This window comes from Salmo salar, chromosome ssa15, assembly GCF_905237065.1.
Source record: "Salmo salar chromosome ssa15, Ssal_v3.1, whole genome shotgun sequence".
Taxonomy (NCBI): Eukaryota; Metazoa; Chordata; class Actinopteri; order Salmoniformes; family Salmonidae; genus Salmo; species Salmo salar.
This window is the reverse complement of record NC_059456.1, coordinates 32,442,161-32,460,430: the sequence shown is the minus strand read 5'-3', so window position 1 is coordinate 32,460,430 and position 18,270 is coordinate 32,442,161. Positions and strand designations below refer to the sequence as shown.

Here is an 18,270-nt window from a genome sequence, read left to right as displayed (position 1 = left end):
AATACTGGCTGTGGTCCACTATAATCATTAGTAATACTGGCTGTGGTCCACTATAATCAGCAGTGATACTGGCTGTGGTCCACTATAATCAGTAGTAATACTGGCTGTGGCCCACTATAATCAGTAGTAATACTGTCTGTGGTCCACTATAATCAGTAGTAATACTGTCTGTGGTCCACTATAATCAGCAGTTATACTGGCTGTGGTCCACTATAGTCAGCAGTGATACTGGCTGTGGTCCACTATAATCAGCAGTTATACTGGCTGTGGTCCACTATAATCAGTAGTAATACTGGCTGTGGTCCACTATAATCAGCAGTGATACTGGCTGTGGTCCACTATAATCAGTAGTAATACTGGCTGTGGTCCACTATAATCAGTAGTAATACTGGCTGTGGTCCACTATAATCAGTATTAATACTGGCTGTGGTCCACTATAATCAGTAGTAATACTGGCTGTGGTCCACTATAATCAGTAGTTATACTGGCTGTGGTCCACTATAATCAGTAGTTATACTGGCTGTGGTCCACTATAATCAGTAGTTATACTGGCTGTGGTCCACTATAATCAGTAGTAATACTGGCTGTGGTCCACTATAATCAGTAGAAATACTGGCTGTGGTCCACTATAATCAGTAGTAATACTGGCTGTGGTCCACTATAATCAGTAGTAATACTGGCTGTGGTCCACTATAATCAGTAGTAATACTGGCTGTGGTCCACTATAATCAGTAGTTATACTGGCTGTGGTCCACTATAATCAGCAGTAATACTGGCTGTGTTCCACTATAATCAGTAGTAATACTGGCTGTGGTCCACTATAATCAGTTGACTGTGCAGTGGACTTACCATTACAATATCAATATGTCCATTGGCACAAAGTGAAGTGTTGTAATGTCTAAAGGCTACTCTCTCAGTTTTCTTGTTTAGTTGGATCATATTTTCTGTTATTATCATAAACAGACAGACAGAGCTTAACTTGATAATGCAGACAAGGGAAGCCTGTTTGCCATAACATATAGATTTGTTTAACAAAACAAGACCAAATGTAATTTTCCCTGCATATGTTACGGCAGTAAGACACATGGATCTTGTGCTCCACAGAGCCAGCATACTATAGGGATTATAGAGATGACAGATTCAGTAGAGGGTTTGTGAACAACGGTGACGATGTCCATTGTATCTGTTACATGGATGCAAAAAAGTTTTACTGTGAATGTTTGTTTTTGTTTTTCTTTTACTGCACAGAGCTTAACCAGTAATTTTGTTTACAACCCCCTCTTTATGCATTGTTTTACCTCTGTTCAATTTATGACCAACAAGGTTGAGGGTGTGTCCATTAGTCGTGTTCATTTTGTGTCGCAAACATACCACGAATAAAAACAAACATTCACAGTAAAAAATGTTGCATCCATGTAACAGATACAATGGAGATCGTCACCGTTGTTCACAAACCCTCTACTGAATCTGTCATCTCTATAATCCCTATAGTATGCTGGCTCTGTGGAGCACAAGATCCATGTGTCTTATTGCCGTAACATATGCAGGGAAAATTACATTTGGTCTTGTTTTGTTAAACAAATCTATATGTTATGGCAAACAGGCTTCCCTTGTCTGCATTATCAAGTTTCATATTTTTAATGTCACGTGCACAAGGAATGCCTTTCTTGCAAGCTCCAAACCTAACAATGCCGTTAGGAAAAGTGGTGAGATCACACAACATGACCGTTCTCTCCCATAGACCCATAGCTCCTGTCAGTGTCCTCCCTCCCTCCCTCCCTCCCTCCCTCCCTCCCCCCTCCCTCCCTCCCTCCCTCCTCCTCCCTCCCTCCCTCCCTCCCTCCCTCCCTCCCTCCCTCCCTCCCTCCCTCTCTCTCCCTCCCTCCCTCCCTCCCTCCCTCCCTCCCTCCCTCCCTCCCTCCCTCCCTCCCTCCCTCCCTCCCTCCAGTATGTGAAGCAGATGTGTACTGTGGTGGAGCTTTAGTTTATTGGGAGTCTCCTATATGTCAGCCGGGCTCATATGTCACGGTGAGAGGCATGTTTGTAGTCCTAGTTTATCCCTCTGAAATGAAGGACATCAGGGTTCTAAAGGGATCCATTAACGCAGGTAGGGTAGCAAAATTCCCTGGTTCTCCAGAAATCCTGTTCTGGATTTCTTGCTTCTTCCCTCCTCATTCCAGGTATCCTCCAACTGGGATTTCGGGAAAATCAGGGAATTTATTGAAAGTTCCCGGAATTCTGCAACCCTACCTGCAGTTACCTGACTCCATCTGTGAACCTAATGAATGAGTTGCACCACAGATTACTGTGTGGTCTCTCTGTCTGGGTAGATTACTGTGTGGTCTCTCTGTCTGGGTAGATTACTGTGTGATCTCTCTCTCTGGGTAGATTACTGTGTGGTCTCTCTGTCTGGGTAGATTACTGTGTGGTCTCTCTGTCTGGGTAGATTACTGTGTGGTCTCTCTGTCTGGGTAGATTACTGTGTGGTCTCTCTGTCTGGGTAAATTACTGTGTGGTCTCTCTGTCTGGGTAGATTACTGTGTGGTCTCTCTGTCTGGGTAGATTACTGTGTGATCTCTCTCTCTGGGTAGATTACTGTGTGGTCTCTCTGTCTGGGTAGATTACTGTGTGGTCTCTCTGTCTGGGTAGATTACTGTGTGGTCTCTCTGGGTAGATTACTGTGTGGTCTCTCTGTCTGGGTAGATTACTGTGTGGTCTCTCTGTCTGGGTAGATTACTGTGTGGTCTCTCTGTCTGGGTAGATTACTGTGTGGTCTCTCTGTCTGGGTAGATTACTGTGTGGTCTCTCTGTCTGGGTAGATTACTGTGTGGTCTCTCTGTCTCGGTAGATTACTGTGTGGTCTCTCTGTCAGGGTAGATTACTGTGTGGTCTCTCTGTCTGGGTAGATTACTGTGTGATCTCTCTCTCTGGGTAGATTACTGTGTGATCTCTCTCTGGGTAGATTACTGTGTGGTCTCTCTGTCTGGGTAGATTACTGTGTGGTCTCTCTGTCTGGGTAGATTACTGTGTGGTCTCTCTGTCTGGGTAGATTACTGTGTGGTCTCTCTGTCTGGGTAGATTACTGTGTGGTCTCTCTGTCTGGGTAGATTACTGTGTGGTCTCTCTGTCTGGGTAGATTACTGTGTGGTCTCTCTGTCTGGGTAGATTACTGTGTGGTCTCTCTGTCTGGGTAGATTACTGTGTGGTCTCTCTGTCTGGGTAGATTACAGTGTGGTCTCTCTGTCTGGGTAGATTACTGTGTGGTCTCTCTGTCTGGGTAGATTACTGTGTGGTCTCTCTGTCTGGGTAGATTACTGTGTGGTCTCTCTGGGTAGATTACTGTGTGGTCTCTCTGTCTGGGTAGATTACTGTGTGGTCTCTCTGTCTGGGTAGATTACTGTGTGGTCTCTCTGTCTGGGTAGATTACTGTGTGGTCTCTCTGTCTGGGTAGATTACTGTGTGGTCTCTCTGTCTGGGTAGATTACTGTGTGGTCTCTCTGTCTGGGTAGATTACTGTGTGGTCTCTCTGTCTGGGTAGTTGTGTGTCTCTGTGCTGCTCTCCAGTCTTTTTAACTATGACTAACTGTTCAACTATTTGTTTATTTGGATCCCCATTAGCTTTTGCCGAAGCAGCAGCTATTCATCTTGGGGTCTGCAAAAAACACAAAACATGACAAGTAACAAAACACTGATACACTGATAGACAAGAAACGTGACACAAATTTCGAATACAACGATATACAAACAATGCCACCAAAAAATTATACAAACTATGCTGTCCTCCGGACGCAGTTTCAATAGTTTCCATTTTGAATAATCCAATCAGTCCAGACGCTGTCAGACAAATGTCTTCTGAGCTTCAGCAGGGGTGTGGGGATCTGTCAGAAGCACTGATATGTGCATATGTTGTTTGCCGAATTGCATACGATTTTTGGTTCTAAGCACCCTTTTTACTTGTTTACACAAGAGGATTTAGTGTTGAGCGTGTTCTTTTCCTTTACTGAGCAGTGTCGATCCAGATAGTGTGTTGGCGCGTTGATTGATTATCAGCAACCAATCACTGTATCCTGTATCCTCTCCCAAACCCTTACCCAGAAATCTAATCTGTTTTCCTCCATGTTTGTTTCAGAACTGGGCTCTCCCAAGGACCTTGTCACCAGCGACGTGACGGACACCAGCTTCGCTGCGTCTTGGACGGCTGCCCTTGGGAACGTGAAGATGTACAAGATCCGCTGGAAGTCCATGTACAGTGACGAGTCAGGGGAGAAGATGGTCCCTGGAGACATCACCGACACCATGCTGGAGGGCCTTACCCCTGAGACCCTCTACCAGGTGTCTGTCCTGGCCTCCTATGACAGAGGAGACGGAAGCCCGCTGACTGGACAGGAGACCACTGATGGTACTACTGTTTATTACACATCATTCTCTGTTCGTAATGTAATCCACAGGATTACTCAAAATGACAAGCGTAATCTGATTACTTCCTTGCTTAGCCAGCATCTGCCTCGTCAGTTTATGGTGAAGACCGATTAGTTCCCTCTCCAACTCTGCCCGCCCAACCCCTCGGAATCCTTGGGAAAAGTGCTGGCTCAACTTCCTGCTTCATTTCTTCTTGATCTGTGCCACTGACTTAGTCTGGCAGGGAAACCTCTGTGTTAGATTTCAGAGATGGACACAATGGGTGTGTCCTAAATGGAACCCTATTCCCCATTAAATGCACTACTTTTGACTAAGACCCACATGTTTCTGGTCAAAAGTAGTGCATTGAGTAGGGAATAGGGTGTTATTTGGGATGCAGACAATGTCTCATCACTGCTAGGGATGAACAAAATCACTGAAGTGGTGTTGTTAGTTGCTGAGGTTTGGAGGTGTACTTGAATGGTTTTGTAGATCTGTAGAACAGTTTGAAACTCTCTTTGGGCCATCACATCAATTTTCATGCAATGGCACTATGGCATACCAGTGCCAAGATGATAAGGAAAAAACATCTAAAAAATGAAAAAATCCCATCCAAGTGCTCATCATCGTCACTCTCTGAAACCTTTTTATCTTGGTGCCAGGTATTATGGAAAAAGGCCATTTCTGAGACTCCCTTTTAAGCTGTGGTCGACAGTGGAAAACTGAGGGTGGTGACAGTTATGATGCATTATGTGTTCTAAAATCTCAGATAACGTCACTTTTGTGGAGGGGATTTAAAAAAAAATTATGCATATGTGCAGCGCATGGCGTAATATGTCCTGTATGCTGCCTGTTAGGGTGCGTGGGAGCAGAATTTAAGACAGGCTCAAATCGACCACACATTCTCCTATTCTACTCATGCACACATGGGAAATCATATTGATGGAAATTTCCTCAAACTCTTGAGGAACCAGTGTGATGGTTTGAATAGACATGTAGATATGGAAAGCCATTTCGTTTATTGACTCTGGCAGGCCAAGTCAAGCACATTTTGAACAGAAAACATTCTTGAGACATTCTCAGGAGACCTCGCCTCTTTCAAATCCGTGCTTACCTCGTTACGTTCGCACAGCGGAACCAATGGATCTCCGGTAACAATGTCACAGGTCCATTCAGGTCAAGCAACACATTGAGAAGTTGGAGGCCAATATCAGTCCTCAGTGAGAGTCAAGTCTAGTGGTCTGACATTCTTTCCTGGGATCATTAAGTGTTTGGAAGGATTGACTTTGGTTTGACTAGTCTTGCTTGCAGAAATGGTGGAACAAACAGACCTTTTGACATGATAGTACATGGAGTTCTATTCAGAATGGGAAAAGGGAAAGTTAAGATGACCAGATTTGGGGATAAGAGCCTAACTCTCTTTTAGATCGTTGTTCTCAGCATCCTCGCTACATATCGAAGGGTAGATGTTTATGAAATATTGCCCTCCTCTCTGTCCTTAGTGTCTGCTGCTGCTGAGGCGCTTACTGTGTCCGACGAGACTGAGCGAAGCATGAAGGTAACGTGGATGGCCGCGCCGGGTAAAGTCATCAACTACCGAGTGACCTACACGCCCACCGCTGGGGGCAAAGAGATGGTCGCTAGGGTTCCCGGCACTTCCACCTCCACCGTGCTGAAGCGCCTGACGCCCATGACCACCTATGGCATCAAGGTGCACCCCATTTACAAGCGGGGAGAAGGAAAAGCAAGGCAAGGAGTAGGAACGACACGTACGTTGGTGCATAATTCAACCCCATGATATGAGAGACAGTAGGACACACTATGGGAGTATTGTAGGTGGAGCAGCTGTCTTTTCACTAACACAACCTCAGACTCTTGGTTAATACAGAGAGCTTACCACTAACACATGGCATACCATTGGGTTGTAAGACACTGGAATTCCCTATATAGTGCACTACTTTTGACCAGACCCCTATGGGCCCTGGTAAATAGTAGTGTACTATAAAGGAAATAAGGTGCAATTTTGGACACAAGCTAGGACTTAAGACTTGTATTATGGACTAATGAGAAACTGACTGGAATGTGTGTTGGCTGATCTCAATGAAAAAAGACTAGCGTTGCCAAAGTTGAAGTTATTACGTTATTACTTTTCTCCCATGAATTTGAACTGATATGGTTTCTCTATTTGTCTGTCCTCTTGTAGTGTCACCTTACAAAGCTCCCAGAAACCTACAGACCTCAGAGCCCGGCAAGAACAGTTTCAGAGTCTCCTGGGACCCAGCTCCAGGAGATGTTCGTGGCTACAAGGTCACCTTCCACCCCAGTGGCGATGATATCGACCTGGGAGAGCTGCTGGTTGGGCCCTATGACAACACTGTGGTGCTTGAGGAGCTCAGGTGAGACACAGGAAGTTCTATCTTCAGACAGAAAGTTGTCGGTGTTGTGACATTGATCTGACATTCTTAGACGGTTACATAGGACATTGTGAGGATAAAAGTAACTTTAAATCTCATCTGTCCATCTCATCAGGGCCGGAACAAAGTACTCTGTGACTGTGCTTGGAATGTTTGATGGAGGCCACTCTGCAGCACTGGCTGGAGAGGAGAAGACTACCCTCTTCGAGGCACCCGAAGTGCCATTGGAATCTTGGAACGGTAAAACCTTATAATACCTTAACATAACCGACTATAATACACATATGTACAGACTTAGGATGCGTCCCAAATGACACCCTACTCCCCACATAGTGCACTACTTTTGACCAGAGCAGAGGACGATATAGGGATTAGGGAATAGGGGGCCATATGGGATGCAGCCATAGAACAGCCACAGAACAGCCACTCCGATAGACACACGGACCAAACCACAGACACACAGCATCCCAGCCACAGCCCATCTCTGCGCCCACCCCCATTAGAGCAGAGGAGTGGTCTTCCCACTGTGAGAGACATGGTACTAATTATCCCACTAGTGAATTATGTGTTTGTCTAAACTAATCAACATCACAACCATTAGAATAACACACCACATTATACAGCCATTGATTATAATGAGTCCTAATCATTTATAGCTGTTTGGCTTTAATGGGCTTTTCTGCCTCATATCATGTTAAGACTGTGATGGGGTGTATTGATAAGTGGGACATTGATATTTTCATGATTAACTGCGGGTGTTTTGACCTCCTTTTTCTTGCTCCAGTGCCAGTGAAGGATTAGTCAGGTTACACCCCCCCCACCCACAAACGTTCAGCATGCCAAACCTATTACGTTGCTGATATTTCTCATCACCGTGCCCATTTGGCCCAGCAGCCATATTGTTTCATCCCTAATACTTCTTGACATGCAAAAGTTAATATTTCCCATTTTTACATCGCAAAAAAAGTTAGCATAATGGAAAAAAGTTTCTCTGCTTGCAATTAGAGATGTTTTACAACCAGGAGATTACGCAGTGCCAACCGGGCTGCCGTGGAACAGAACTGCATGCGGCTAGGAAAATGTTCTGTTTCTCGTATAAGACCCCAGAGAGAAAGCTGGTGACCCTGGGCAGAAATTAGTCTCAGTAACGTGGGAGCAGACACACTGACACACAGTAACACACTGCCCACCGCACCAATCGGAGCAGAGCTAGAGATGTTCCAGTCCACCATGCACCCAGACCTGACCTTGGACACACACACACACACACACACACACACACACACACACACACACACACACACACACACACACATGGGCGTTCACCGCTGACACTAAAACTACTGCAGTAGTTTGGCCCTAGAGTTTAATAATGACCAAGCTAGTGTGGTTATAGGGTGGAATTGGGTTTTTCTTCTCCCTGGCTCAGAGGGTGGTATAGCCCTCGGGGTACTGTATATATGTACCCATAGTGACTGTATGTGGTAGAGCCAATTAGAACTAGGATGACACCAGTGGTGGAAAAAGTATCCAATTGTCATACTTGAGTAAAAGTAAAGATACATTAATATAAAATGACTCAAGTAAAAGTGAAAGTCACCCAGTAGAATACTACTTGAGTAAAAGTCTAAAAGTATTTGGTTTTAAATATACTTTATTGTCAAAAGTAAATGTAATTGCTAATAAGTGTATTCCTTATATTAAGCAAACCAGGCCGAACAATTGTTTTAATTTGTCTTTATTTGCTGATAGATGGGGGCACACTCCAAGGCTCAAACGAAGCGTTTGTGTTTAGTGAGTCTGCCAGATCAGAGGCAGTAGGGAAGTCCAGGGATGTTCTCTTGATAAGTGTGTGAATTGGAACATTTTCCTGTCCTGCTAAGCATTGAAAATGTAACGTGTCAGGGAAAATGGATGGAGTAAAAAGTACATGATTTTCTTTAGGAATGTAATGAAGTAAAAGTAAAAGTTGTAGAACATATAAATAGTGAAGTACATATACCCCCAAAAAACTACTTAAATAGTACTTTAAAGTATTTTTACTTAACTTCTTTACACCACTGGATGACACTATAAACAGACTACAGAATGAATCAGTCCTTTAAATGAACACATACTAGCCAGTCAACGTAGATAGATTCATCTATTTGCTTTATGTATTTGCTTAATGTGACACTGTATCCTGTGATGCATTCTAAACAACAAAGTCAGCGTCATGTGTTTTTTATCAGATGCCTCTCAGACAGTGTACACGGTCTCAGTTGATGACATGTGGTTTTGTTGATGAATGTCTCCGAGACTTACACTGCTGGTCAAAAGTTTTAGAACACCTTCTCATTCAAGGGTTTTTCTTTATTTGTATTATTTTCTACATTGTAAAATAATAGTGAAGACATCAACATTAAGAAATAGCACATATAGAATCATGTAGTAACCAGAAATATTCTAAACATGGATTTTATATTTGAGATTCTTCAAATAGCCACCCTTTGCCTTGATGACAGCTTTGCACACTCTAGACATTCTCTCAACCAGCTTCACCTGGAATAATTTTCCAACAGTCTTGAAGGAGTTCAGACATATGCTGAGCACTTGTTGGCTGCTTTTCCTTCACTCTGCAGTCCGACTCATCCCAAACCATCTCAATTAAGTTCAGGTCGGGGGATTGTGGAAGCCAGGTCATCTGATTCAGCACTCCATCTCTCTCCTTCTTGGTAAAATAGCCCTTACACAGCCTGGAAGTGTGTTGGGTCATAGTCCCACTTAGCCCAAACCAGATGGGATGGCGTATCACTGCAGAATGCTGTGGTAGCCATGCTGGTTAAGTGTGCCTTGAATTCTAAATAAATCACAGACGGTGTCACCAGCAAGGCACCCCCACACCATAACACCTCATCCTCCATGCTTTACGGTGGGAAATACACATGCAGAGATAATCCGTTCACCCACACCGCGTCTCACAAAGAGACAGCGGTTGGAACCAAAAATCTCTAATTTGGCCTCCAGACCAAAGGACAAACTTCCACCGGTCTATGTCCATTCAATGAAATGTATTTATAAAGCCGTTTTACATCAACCGATGTCACAAAGTGCTATACAGAAACCCAGCCTAAAACCCCAAACAGCAAGCAATGCAAATGTAGAAGCCCGGTGGCTAGGAAAAACTCCCTATAAAGGCAGGAACCTAGGAAGAAACCTAGAGAGGAACCAGGCTCTGAGGGGTGGCCAGTCCTCTTGTGGATTATAACAGAACATGGCCAAGATGTTCAAATGTTCAAAGATGACCAGCAGGGTCAAATAATAATAATCACAGTGGTTGTAGAGGGTGCAGCAGGTCAGCACCTCAGGAGTAAATGTCAGTTGGCTTTTCATAGCTGAGCATTCAGAGTTAGAGACAGCAGGTGCGGTAGAGAGAGAGAGTCGAAAACAGCAGGTCCGGGACAAGGTAGCACGTCCGGAGAACATAGCCGCAGGTCAAACAGTTGGAACTGGAGCAGCAACACGACCAGGTGGACTGGGGACAGCAAGGAGTCATCAGGCCAGGTAATCCTGAGGCATGGTCCTAGGGCTCAGGTCCTCTGAGAGAAGAGAGAGAGAAAGAGAGAGAGAGAGAATTAAAGGGAGCATACATACATAAATTCGCACTGGACACCGGATAAGACGGGAGAAATACTCCGTATATCACAGACTGACCCTAGCCCCGCTACACATAAACTATTGCAGCATAATTACTGGAGGCTGAGACAGGAGGGGTCAGGAGACACTGTGGCCCATCTGACTTTACCCCGGACAGGGCCAACCAGGCCCATTGCTTGTGTTTCTTGGCCCAAGCAAGTCTCTTCTTCTTATTGGTGTGTCTGTTACTCTGTGAAGCATTTATTTGGGCTGCAATTTCTGATGCTGGTAACTCTAATTAACTTTTCCTCTGCAGCAGAGGTAACTCTGGCGGTCCTCATGTGAGCTAGTTTCATCATTGCGCTTGATGGTTTTTGCGACTTAACTTGAAGAAACGTTCAAAGTTCTTGAAATGTTCCGTATTGACTGACCTTCATGTCTTCAAGTAATGATGGACTGTTGTTTCTCTTTGCTTATTTGAGCTGTTCTTGACATAATATGGACTTGGTCTTTTACCAAATAGGGCTATCTTCTATATACCCCCCTACCTTGTCACAACACAACTGATTGTCTCAAACACATTAAGAAGGAAAGAAATTCCTCAAATTAACTTTTAACAAGGCAGTCCTGTTAATTGAAATGCATTATCAGGTGACTACCTGATGAAGCTGGTTGAGAGAATGCCAAGAGTGTGCAAAGCTGTCATCAAGGCAAAGGGTTTATATTTTAAGTATCTCAAATATAACATATATTTAGATTTGTTTAACACTTTTTTGGTTACTACATGATTACATATGTGTTATTTCATAGTTTTGATGTCTTCACTATTATTCTACATGTAGAAAATAGTAGAAATAAAGAAAAACCCTTGAATGAGTAGGTGTTCTGAAACTTTTGACCAGTAGTGTACATTAAGCTTACGGAAAAGCGCTTGTTTACCAGTGTTATAACTCAAACAAACTGGTCCATTATATAATCAGATATGCATTTTACAAGGGGCGATCCCCCACACGTCGTTAAGCATCTGTTTCTCCATGTTTCAATAAAGAAAAGTGGGTAAATAATTGTTTTCTCTTCTAACCTTTTTTCAATTTCGCAGACACCGTGGCAGATTGCATAGCTCGGTGTCCAATCGACTCGGTGCATCTGGGTCTTTTTGCTCGGCTGCAGGACGAGCAAGCAGCAACCCCTTTCACCCCCACAGGTGTCTGGTGTAGCAAATAGTGAGCACAGCAGGAATTTGCAGTAACTCTGGGAGAGAGGAGTCTGTCGTATATCATCTGTCAGCAGGGTCGGTCTAGTTGTTCAGGGCAGGGGACAAACCCAATGACTGCCCCACATACAGTACATCAAGAAGGCTGCAGGCCATAAAAAGACCTTGAGGATTTACAACAGGATTGACACAGAAGAAGAAAAAGACCAGAAGAAGACAACAAATAACAAGACCCAAGGGGAAAACAAGAGTTCATCCCCTCTTCAAGAGAAGAGAAAAATACGCTGCAAAACGAGTTGTAGCAAAACATGTTTATTGTAAATAAAAACGTTCAATGTTAGTGTGTTATTGGGATTTTGGTGATGTCTTTCTGCTTGTTGTTCATCTCTGTGTTTGGTGTGCATATTTTGTTTGTGCATGTCTGTCTGAAAGTGTTTATATTATTCTGTTGTTCTTTGGCACCCTTCTCGCCCTTTCTGACACACATCCTCTCATTTATCACACTACATGAACTGTACACATCCGAGGAATGTCCATGGTATCAGGCCTCCCTCTCACAGCCCTCTCCTCCACTCCTTACAGAGGCCAAGTGTAAGAGCCAGGCCAAGGCTGACATCATCCTGCTGGTCGATGGCTCATGGAGTATTGGCCGTCTCAACTTCAAAACCATCCGAGCCTTCATCGCTCGCATTGTTGGTGTATTTGACATCAGCCCTGAGAGAGTCATGATCGGTAATCTATCTTTTGATCAAATCCCGTTGGTGATATGTATGATGGCATAGGTTCATCACCCAGCCCATTCTCTTTAAGTTTGGTCTGGACTTGGTACTGGAAATGGAAATGCATGTTGGATTCTGATCAATCACGCTGGCGTCATACTGTGGTTCTGTTTGTTCTCTCCAGGTATGGTTCAGTACAGTGGAGACCCCAAGACTGAGTGGCATCTGAATGCCCACCCAACCCGTGACGGGCTGCTCAAAGCTGTGGCTGACCTGCCCTACAAAGGGGGAAACACCATGACAGGTGACATATCATGAAATAAAGGGCCAACTGCAAACTGTCATCTTTTTAACTTAAAGATGCGCTCTCAAACTTTTGTCTAATTTCAGCCAGTAGTACTACGTCATCCATTGCGTATGATATGTTACGTCCTTTTTGTTTTTGCGATTCGTATGATATGTTACGAATCCAATTCGTACTATATTTTGTGGATTTGTTGTGCTTAAGATCCTGGAGTGCATCTTTAACTGAAGTCAACTTGACGTAACATGAAGCATTCTCTCTAATATCTCTGTAGGTATGGCCTTGAAGTACATCCTCCAGAACAACTTCAAGCCCAACGTGGGACTGCGTAAAGACTCACGCAAGATCGGTGTGCTCATCACTGACGGCAAGTCGCAGGATGAGATTATCACCAGCTCCCAGGTGCTGAGGGACGAAAACATCGAGCTCTACGCCATCGGTGAGTGACCCTCCTAGTGTATAACCGAACAACATTGCATGTTTCAGTTAACCATCAAAGTTTGTGACCATGTCAAACAACGCAACAGTAAACATGTCATCCGCCAAGAATGATGCAGCACCCCCTTTCGGCCAATCATTGTAATTTTGCAAGAAGCATATTTCACCCATGTTTAATTAAATTCGGGCCAGTGGTGTCTGAGATATTGTGTGTGAGTAATGTACGTACAGTTAATTACTATAGTGCCTCCCTTGGGCCAATCAGTGTAATTTTGTAAATTCAGGATCTCTATGGTAAGATGCATCATTCATCATTCACCGAAGCAGGTAGCCTAGTGGTTAGAGTGTTGGACTAGTAACCGAAAGGTTGCTAGATTGAATCCCTGAGCTGACAAGGTAAAAATCTGTCGTTCTGCCCCTGAACAAGGCAATTAACCCACTGATCCTAGGCTGTCAGTGAAAATAAGAATTTGTCCTTAACTGACTTGCTTAGTTAAATAAAGGTTAAAAAAAAATTAAATAAAAAATAAATTGAGCCAGTGGTGTCTGAGATATCGCGTGGGTTAGCATATCCCTGAGTATGTGTGCCAAATTTCCTCATTCAAACAGATAAAGAGATATAAACATGTGCGTATTATAACGCTACTGTGTGGTTGATATGATTGTTCTTGCATAGGTTGAGTCTTGACAGTGTTTGCAACATATGTACCAAATTTTGTTACAATACGAATTTCCTTGACTGATTTATATGCATTAATGTGCCAGACCCCAACCACGTGAATGTTTATTGGTCAATAGCGGCCATGTTGTTTTAGGTAGTGGTCTGAAAATGATTGCGTTGACAGTTTCGTGCAGATCGGTCATACGGTGCTAGAGGAGGAGCGTTTTAAGTGTTTTTCACAAAATGTTAAATGCTGGCAATTCCATCATGGCGGACCTTAGGGGAGAGGGACATATGTACGGAATTTCATGACTAGGTCAAATGGGGTGAGGGGCGTTACCTTTCAGAGTTAGCATTTTCAATCGCTTGTTATAGCGCCACCATCTGGCCAATCAGTGTAATTTTGTAAACGCCAGATCACTATGGCAAGACGCATCATTCACCCATGTTTTGTCAAAATCGGGCTAGTGGTGTCTGAGATATCGCGTGTGATGAACGTGAAAATGTATGCACGTACTAATGGACAGATCCACAGTCCTCTTTTCAATTTCATTGTGGGGGACAATGAAAACGGACATTTTACAATAAACAGATTTTTGTGTTGTGATTGTATCATAAACAGAAGACAGTTGAGTCTATTTTGTCATGATCCCAACAGAAGTAAATATTGTGGTGTGATGTGGTTTCTAGGTGTGAAGAACGCTGATGAGAATGAGTTGAGGTCCATTGCCTCAGACCCAGATGATATTCACATGTACAACGTGAATGATTTCTCCTTTCTGCTGGACATAGTGGATGAGCTCACCATCAACCTCTGTAACAGTGTGAAGGGTCCAGGTAAGCCCAACATCATCTCTTATTCTCTCTCTCTCTCTCTCTCTCGCTCTCAAATCACAGTAAGCTAGTTCTTTGTATGCTGGGTATTGTACTTGGTACAGCATTTAGGGGTTTAGGGGTATTTCTAATCTAAGACAGCATCAGATGGCAAGGAAAATACATTAAAAAGCCATTTAACCTGTAAGCCAGAAAAAGCTGTACTGATATCTCCCATCAGTTGAATAAATGGATTAGCATAGCAGGTGGAGAATAGCAATAAGACCAGCATGATTTATGAGATGAGCCAATGAAAAGACAGAACAAATGCCAACACTTGTGGATATTGCCTCGAAACTGTCACTAGTTTGCCTAACACACTTGATAAATTTAAGTTTATTGACTTAAGTTAGACAAGGTCCAACCAGTTGATGGAAACTTTTGTTTTTTGGACACACTCTTGTCCTTCAATCAAATTTATGAGGAGACAAAATAGTGATTTACTCCATGGGGATTGAAACTTTAAAAAAAGAAAGTATTTTTTCAAAATGGTGCAGGTTCGCATTTATTGTAATATATCTTGTCATAAAATCTGATTTTGAACCTAACCTTAACCCTAAACTTAGCCACACTGCCAACTCTAATGCCTAACCCTAACCTTAAATTAAGACCAAAAAGCAAATGTATGTTTTCATTAATTTTTACGATATAGACAATTTTGATTTTGCAGCTGGCCCAGTTACCGGAAATTGCTCGGTTCTGCCTCCAAGGCAAGATTCATGACAATAAATGTCAACTCGCTATATAAACAGCCCTAACAGCCCTGTGTCGGTGAGGCTGAGGTGAAAGGGACAGATTTGTGGTTGGAGAATTGAGTGTGTGAAATATTTGACGTGTCGGCTCACATTCCCTCTGCTCTTCAACCAGGAGGAGGCCTGGAGCCGCCTACTAACCTAGTGACCTCCGAGGTGACCCACCACTCGTTCCGTGCCACCTGGACAGGGCCCGAAGGTCCCGTGGAAAAGTATCGCATCGACTACATGCCCGTGGCGGGAGGAATCACTGAACAGGTAAGCCTATAGTACTATACCTCCCCTCAACTCAATCAACTCACCTCTCCAAGGTCATAGCATTTTAAGAGCATCAGCTATTCATCGTCACACCTGGTTTGGATTTGACAGAGAATTGGCTGAATGATTCCTTTTGGTCTGAATTCCTCTCTCAGACCTCCATGGTTCATCTTGCCATGAGGTGATCTGGTTACTTTGGCAGTGGTCTAATTTTAGTCTGTTTATCCAGGAGTTTCTGGTGTAGGTACTGCCCTATATGCAGCCTCGCTGGAGATTTCACAGTTATCAAGTGTATCCAGTGTAACATTTTTGCTTAAATCCACCTAGTTCCCATCTTCAATCCATTTCTTGCGGATCTGATTCAGTCAGATTAAGCTCAAGTGATCTGGCGCTCTTCTCAGCATTGACAAGTGTACCACAGTGGCTGAGGCAGACCTGCATTCAGTTACACTTACTGTAACCTTCTGTCACTTATGTCCTCATAAATACAGGACTGGGTCTGTTCCGTGCATTGTGTTTTCATTGTCCCTGGTCAGGGTTTGGGTGGTTCTAGTGAGCCCTGTCTGAAAGCAAGACAAAAGAGTTTCCACCAGGCCCCAACCTTGGCCCAGTGTTGTCCGGTTTTGGCCTGGGTAGGCCGTCATTGTAAATAAGAATTTGTTCTTAACTGGCTTGCCTAGTTAAATAAAGGTTCAAATAATTTAAAAAAAACCTTAGACCAGACCCAGTTAGTTTAGACTTGTTGCTTAACTCCTGCTGGAAAAGAGAATCCTGGCCTTCCAACCATTCTCCTTCATTTTTATTGCTTGCATTGGAACCCTAAACACTTATTCACACAAATAAATCAGATTTCACTTTCGATTTGCTGATATGTGGTCATTTCTTTTGGATATCCCTCTGAAACATAGAAGCGAGAGTACGTGTGCGAGAAAATGTCAGCTTTGTTTTGGGTTTCCTAAACGTGTGCCGTATTAGGAACATTTTATTTTGACCTGCTGTAATTACAATGTTATCCCATGACGAATTTGAAACTCCTTCGCAGGGAGGGGTGACTTGAGGTCACCATCTATCTTCTGGTCTACCTCCTGTTGAATATACTTGGATTTTGAGCTTGGGGTTTCCTGCATAACGACCATGCCCTTTTCTCTCTCTTTAGATGATTGTCGATGGGACGGTCACCACTGTGGTCCTGACCAAGCTGACACCTCTGACCGAGTACATGGTCAACGTTTTCTCCGTGACTGGAGAGGAGACCAGCGCAGAGCCGCTGAAGGGAACTGAAACCACCTGTAAGTGTTGCAGCTGTTCTGCTCCCTCGCCTCCTCTCCTCTTGTCCTTTCTGTTTGTCTTCCTCTTCGTCGGTTTCCTCACACAACCTCATCCCAATTACGCATCCCAAACCTTGAAGTCACCTCCTATAAAGGTGTCCAGGTTCAGCCAATCCAATATCCTTATTTGGATGTCGAATTATGTAAGAAGAGCTACAGTGATAGACAGGAAGTGTATTGAGATGAGTTTCACAAAGACGCTGGACAGAGATGGTTAAAAGGAAACTTTAATGTGGGGATAGCAGCTCTTATGACTTCCACTCTTGTGGGAGTGCATTTGTTTCATTAGGGTACACAATGCTGAAATAAACAACATCCCCTGCCCTCCATGCTCATTAAGTTGTGTTAAATGGGTTAGACATGGATGGAACTTGTTTATATTGCTCTTGTAGGCCTATTAAACAAGGTCATTTACACAACCAGGGATATATTGGGTCTGATTGGTGGCAGTAAAATGTTAAACAACAACAAGTTCCCATAGGGTTTCCCATTAGAAAATGCAGAAGTATAGGTTTCTTATGGGGAGAATAACCATCATTCTCTCCTTCTTGGCTTCATTAAGAGTGTCTTAAGAAAACTGACATAATTCCACATGATGGTTAAGTACACAGGGCTTAGATTTTTATGGTGGACGTTATAAGATATTTCTCACTGTCATAAAGCATTGTTATTGTTTTGTAGGCCGCCACTTAGACACCACAACAGTAGTGTTAGCTCACTTGTGGTTTCCTTTATTTGTCATTTTAAACTAGCACTGTGAGTAGGATCATCATGCTTCTGTCATAAACACAGAGGCTGGATGTGATGTGGGTGGGTGGGTTGTGTTGTGGAGGTCCGTAGACTAGTACTTAGGTGGTAACTGTGGTTGGGGATGTCTCTACACTAGTAGTTAGGTGTAACTGTGGTTGAGGATGTCTCTACACGAGTTGTTAGGTGGTAACTGTGTGGTTGAGGATGTCTCTACACTAGTAGTTAGGTGTTAACTGTGGTTGAGGATGTCTCTACACTAGTAGTTAGGTGTTAACTGTGGGTTGAGGCTGTCTCTACACTAGTAGTTAGGTGGTAACTGTGGTTGGAGATGTCTCTACACTAGTAGTTAGGTGGTAACTGTGGTTGAGGATGTCTCTACACTAGTTGTTAGGCGGTAACTGTGGTTGGAGATGTCTCTACACTAGTAGTTAGGTGTTAACTGTGGTTGGGGATGTCTCTACACTAGTAGTTAGGTGTTAACTGTGGTTGAGGATGTCTCTACACTAGTTGTTAGGTGGTAACTGTGGTTGAGGATGTCTCTACACTA

General features: G+C 43.5%; 1 protein-coding gene across 9 annotated transcripts in view; it reads left to right on the top strand.

The window, feature by feature from the left end:
- The window catches only part of LOC106571269 (collagen alpha-1(XII) chain), a 104,379-nt gene that overhangs the window by 30,813 nt on the left and 55,296 nt on the right, over positions 1-18,270 (top strand). For 8 of the 9 annotated variants that reach the window (XM_014144098.2, XM_014144106.2, XM_014144102.2 and 5 more), the window contains exons 14-23: positions 4,130-4,399; positions 5,901-6,167; positions 6,602-6,794; positions 6,928-7,052; positions 12,223-12,372; positions 12,544-12,663; positions 12,938-13,102; positions 14,453-14,599; positions 15,503-15,645; positions 16,802-16,934. In XM_014144098.2, the coding sequence (XP_013999573.2) occupies positions 4,130-4,399; positions 5,901-6,167; positions 6,602-6,794; positions 6,928-7,052; positions 12,223-12,372; positions 12,544-12,663; positions 12,938-13,102; positions 14,453-14,599; positions 15,503-15,645; positions 16,802-16,934 (1,713 nt within the window). The remainder of the gene's footprint in view (positions 1-4,129; positions 4,400-5,900; positions 6,168-6,601; positions 6,795-6,927; positions 7,053-12,222; positions 12,373-12,543; positions 12,664-12,937; positions 13,103-14,452; positions 14,600-15,502; positions 15,646-16,801; positions 16,935-18,270) is intronic. The other variant, XM_014144107.2, reaches the window with a different exon arrangement.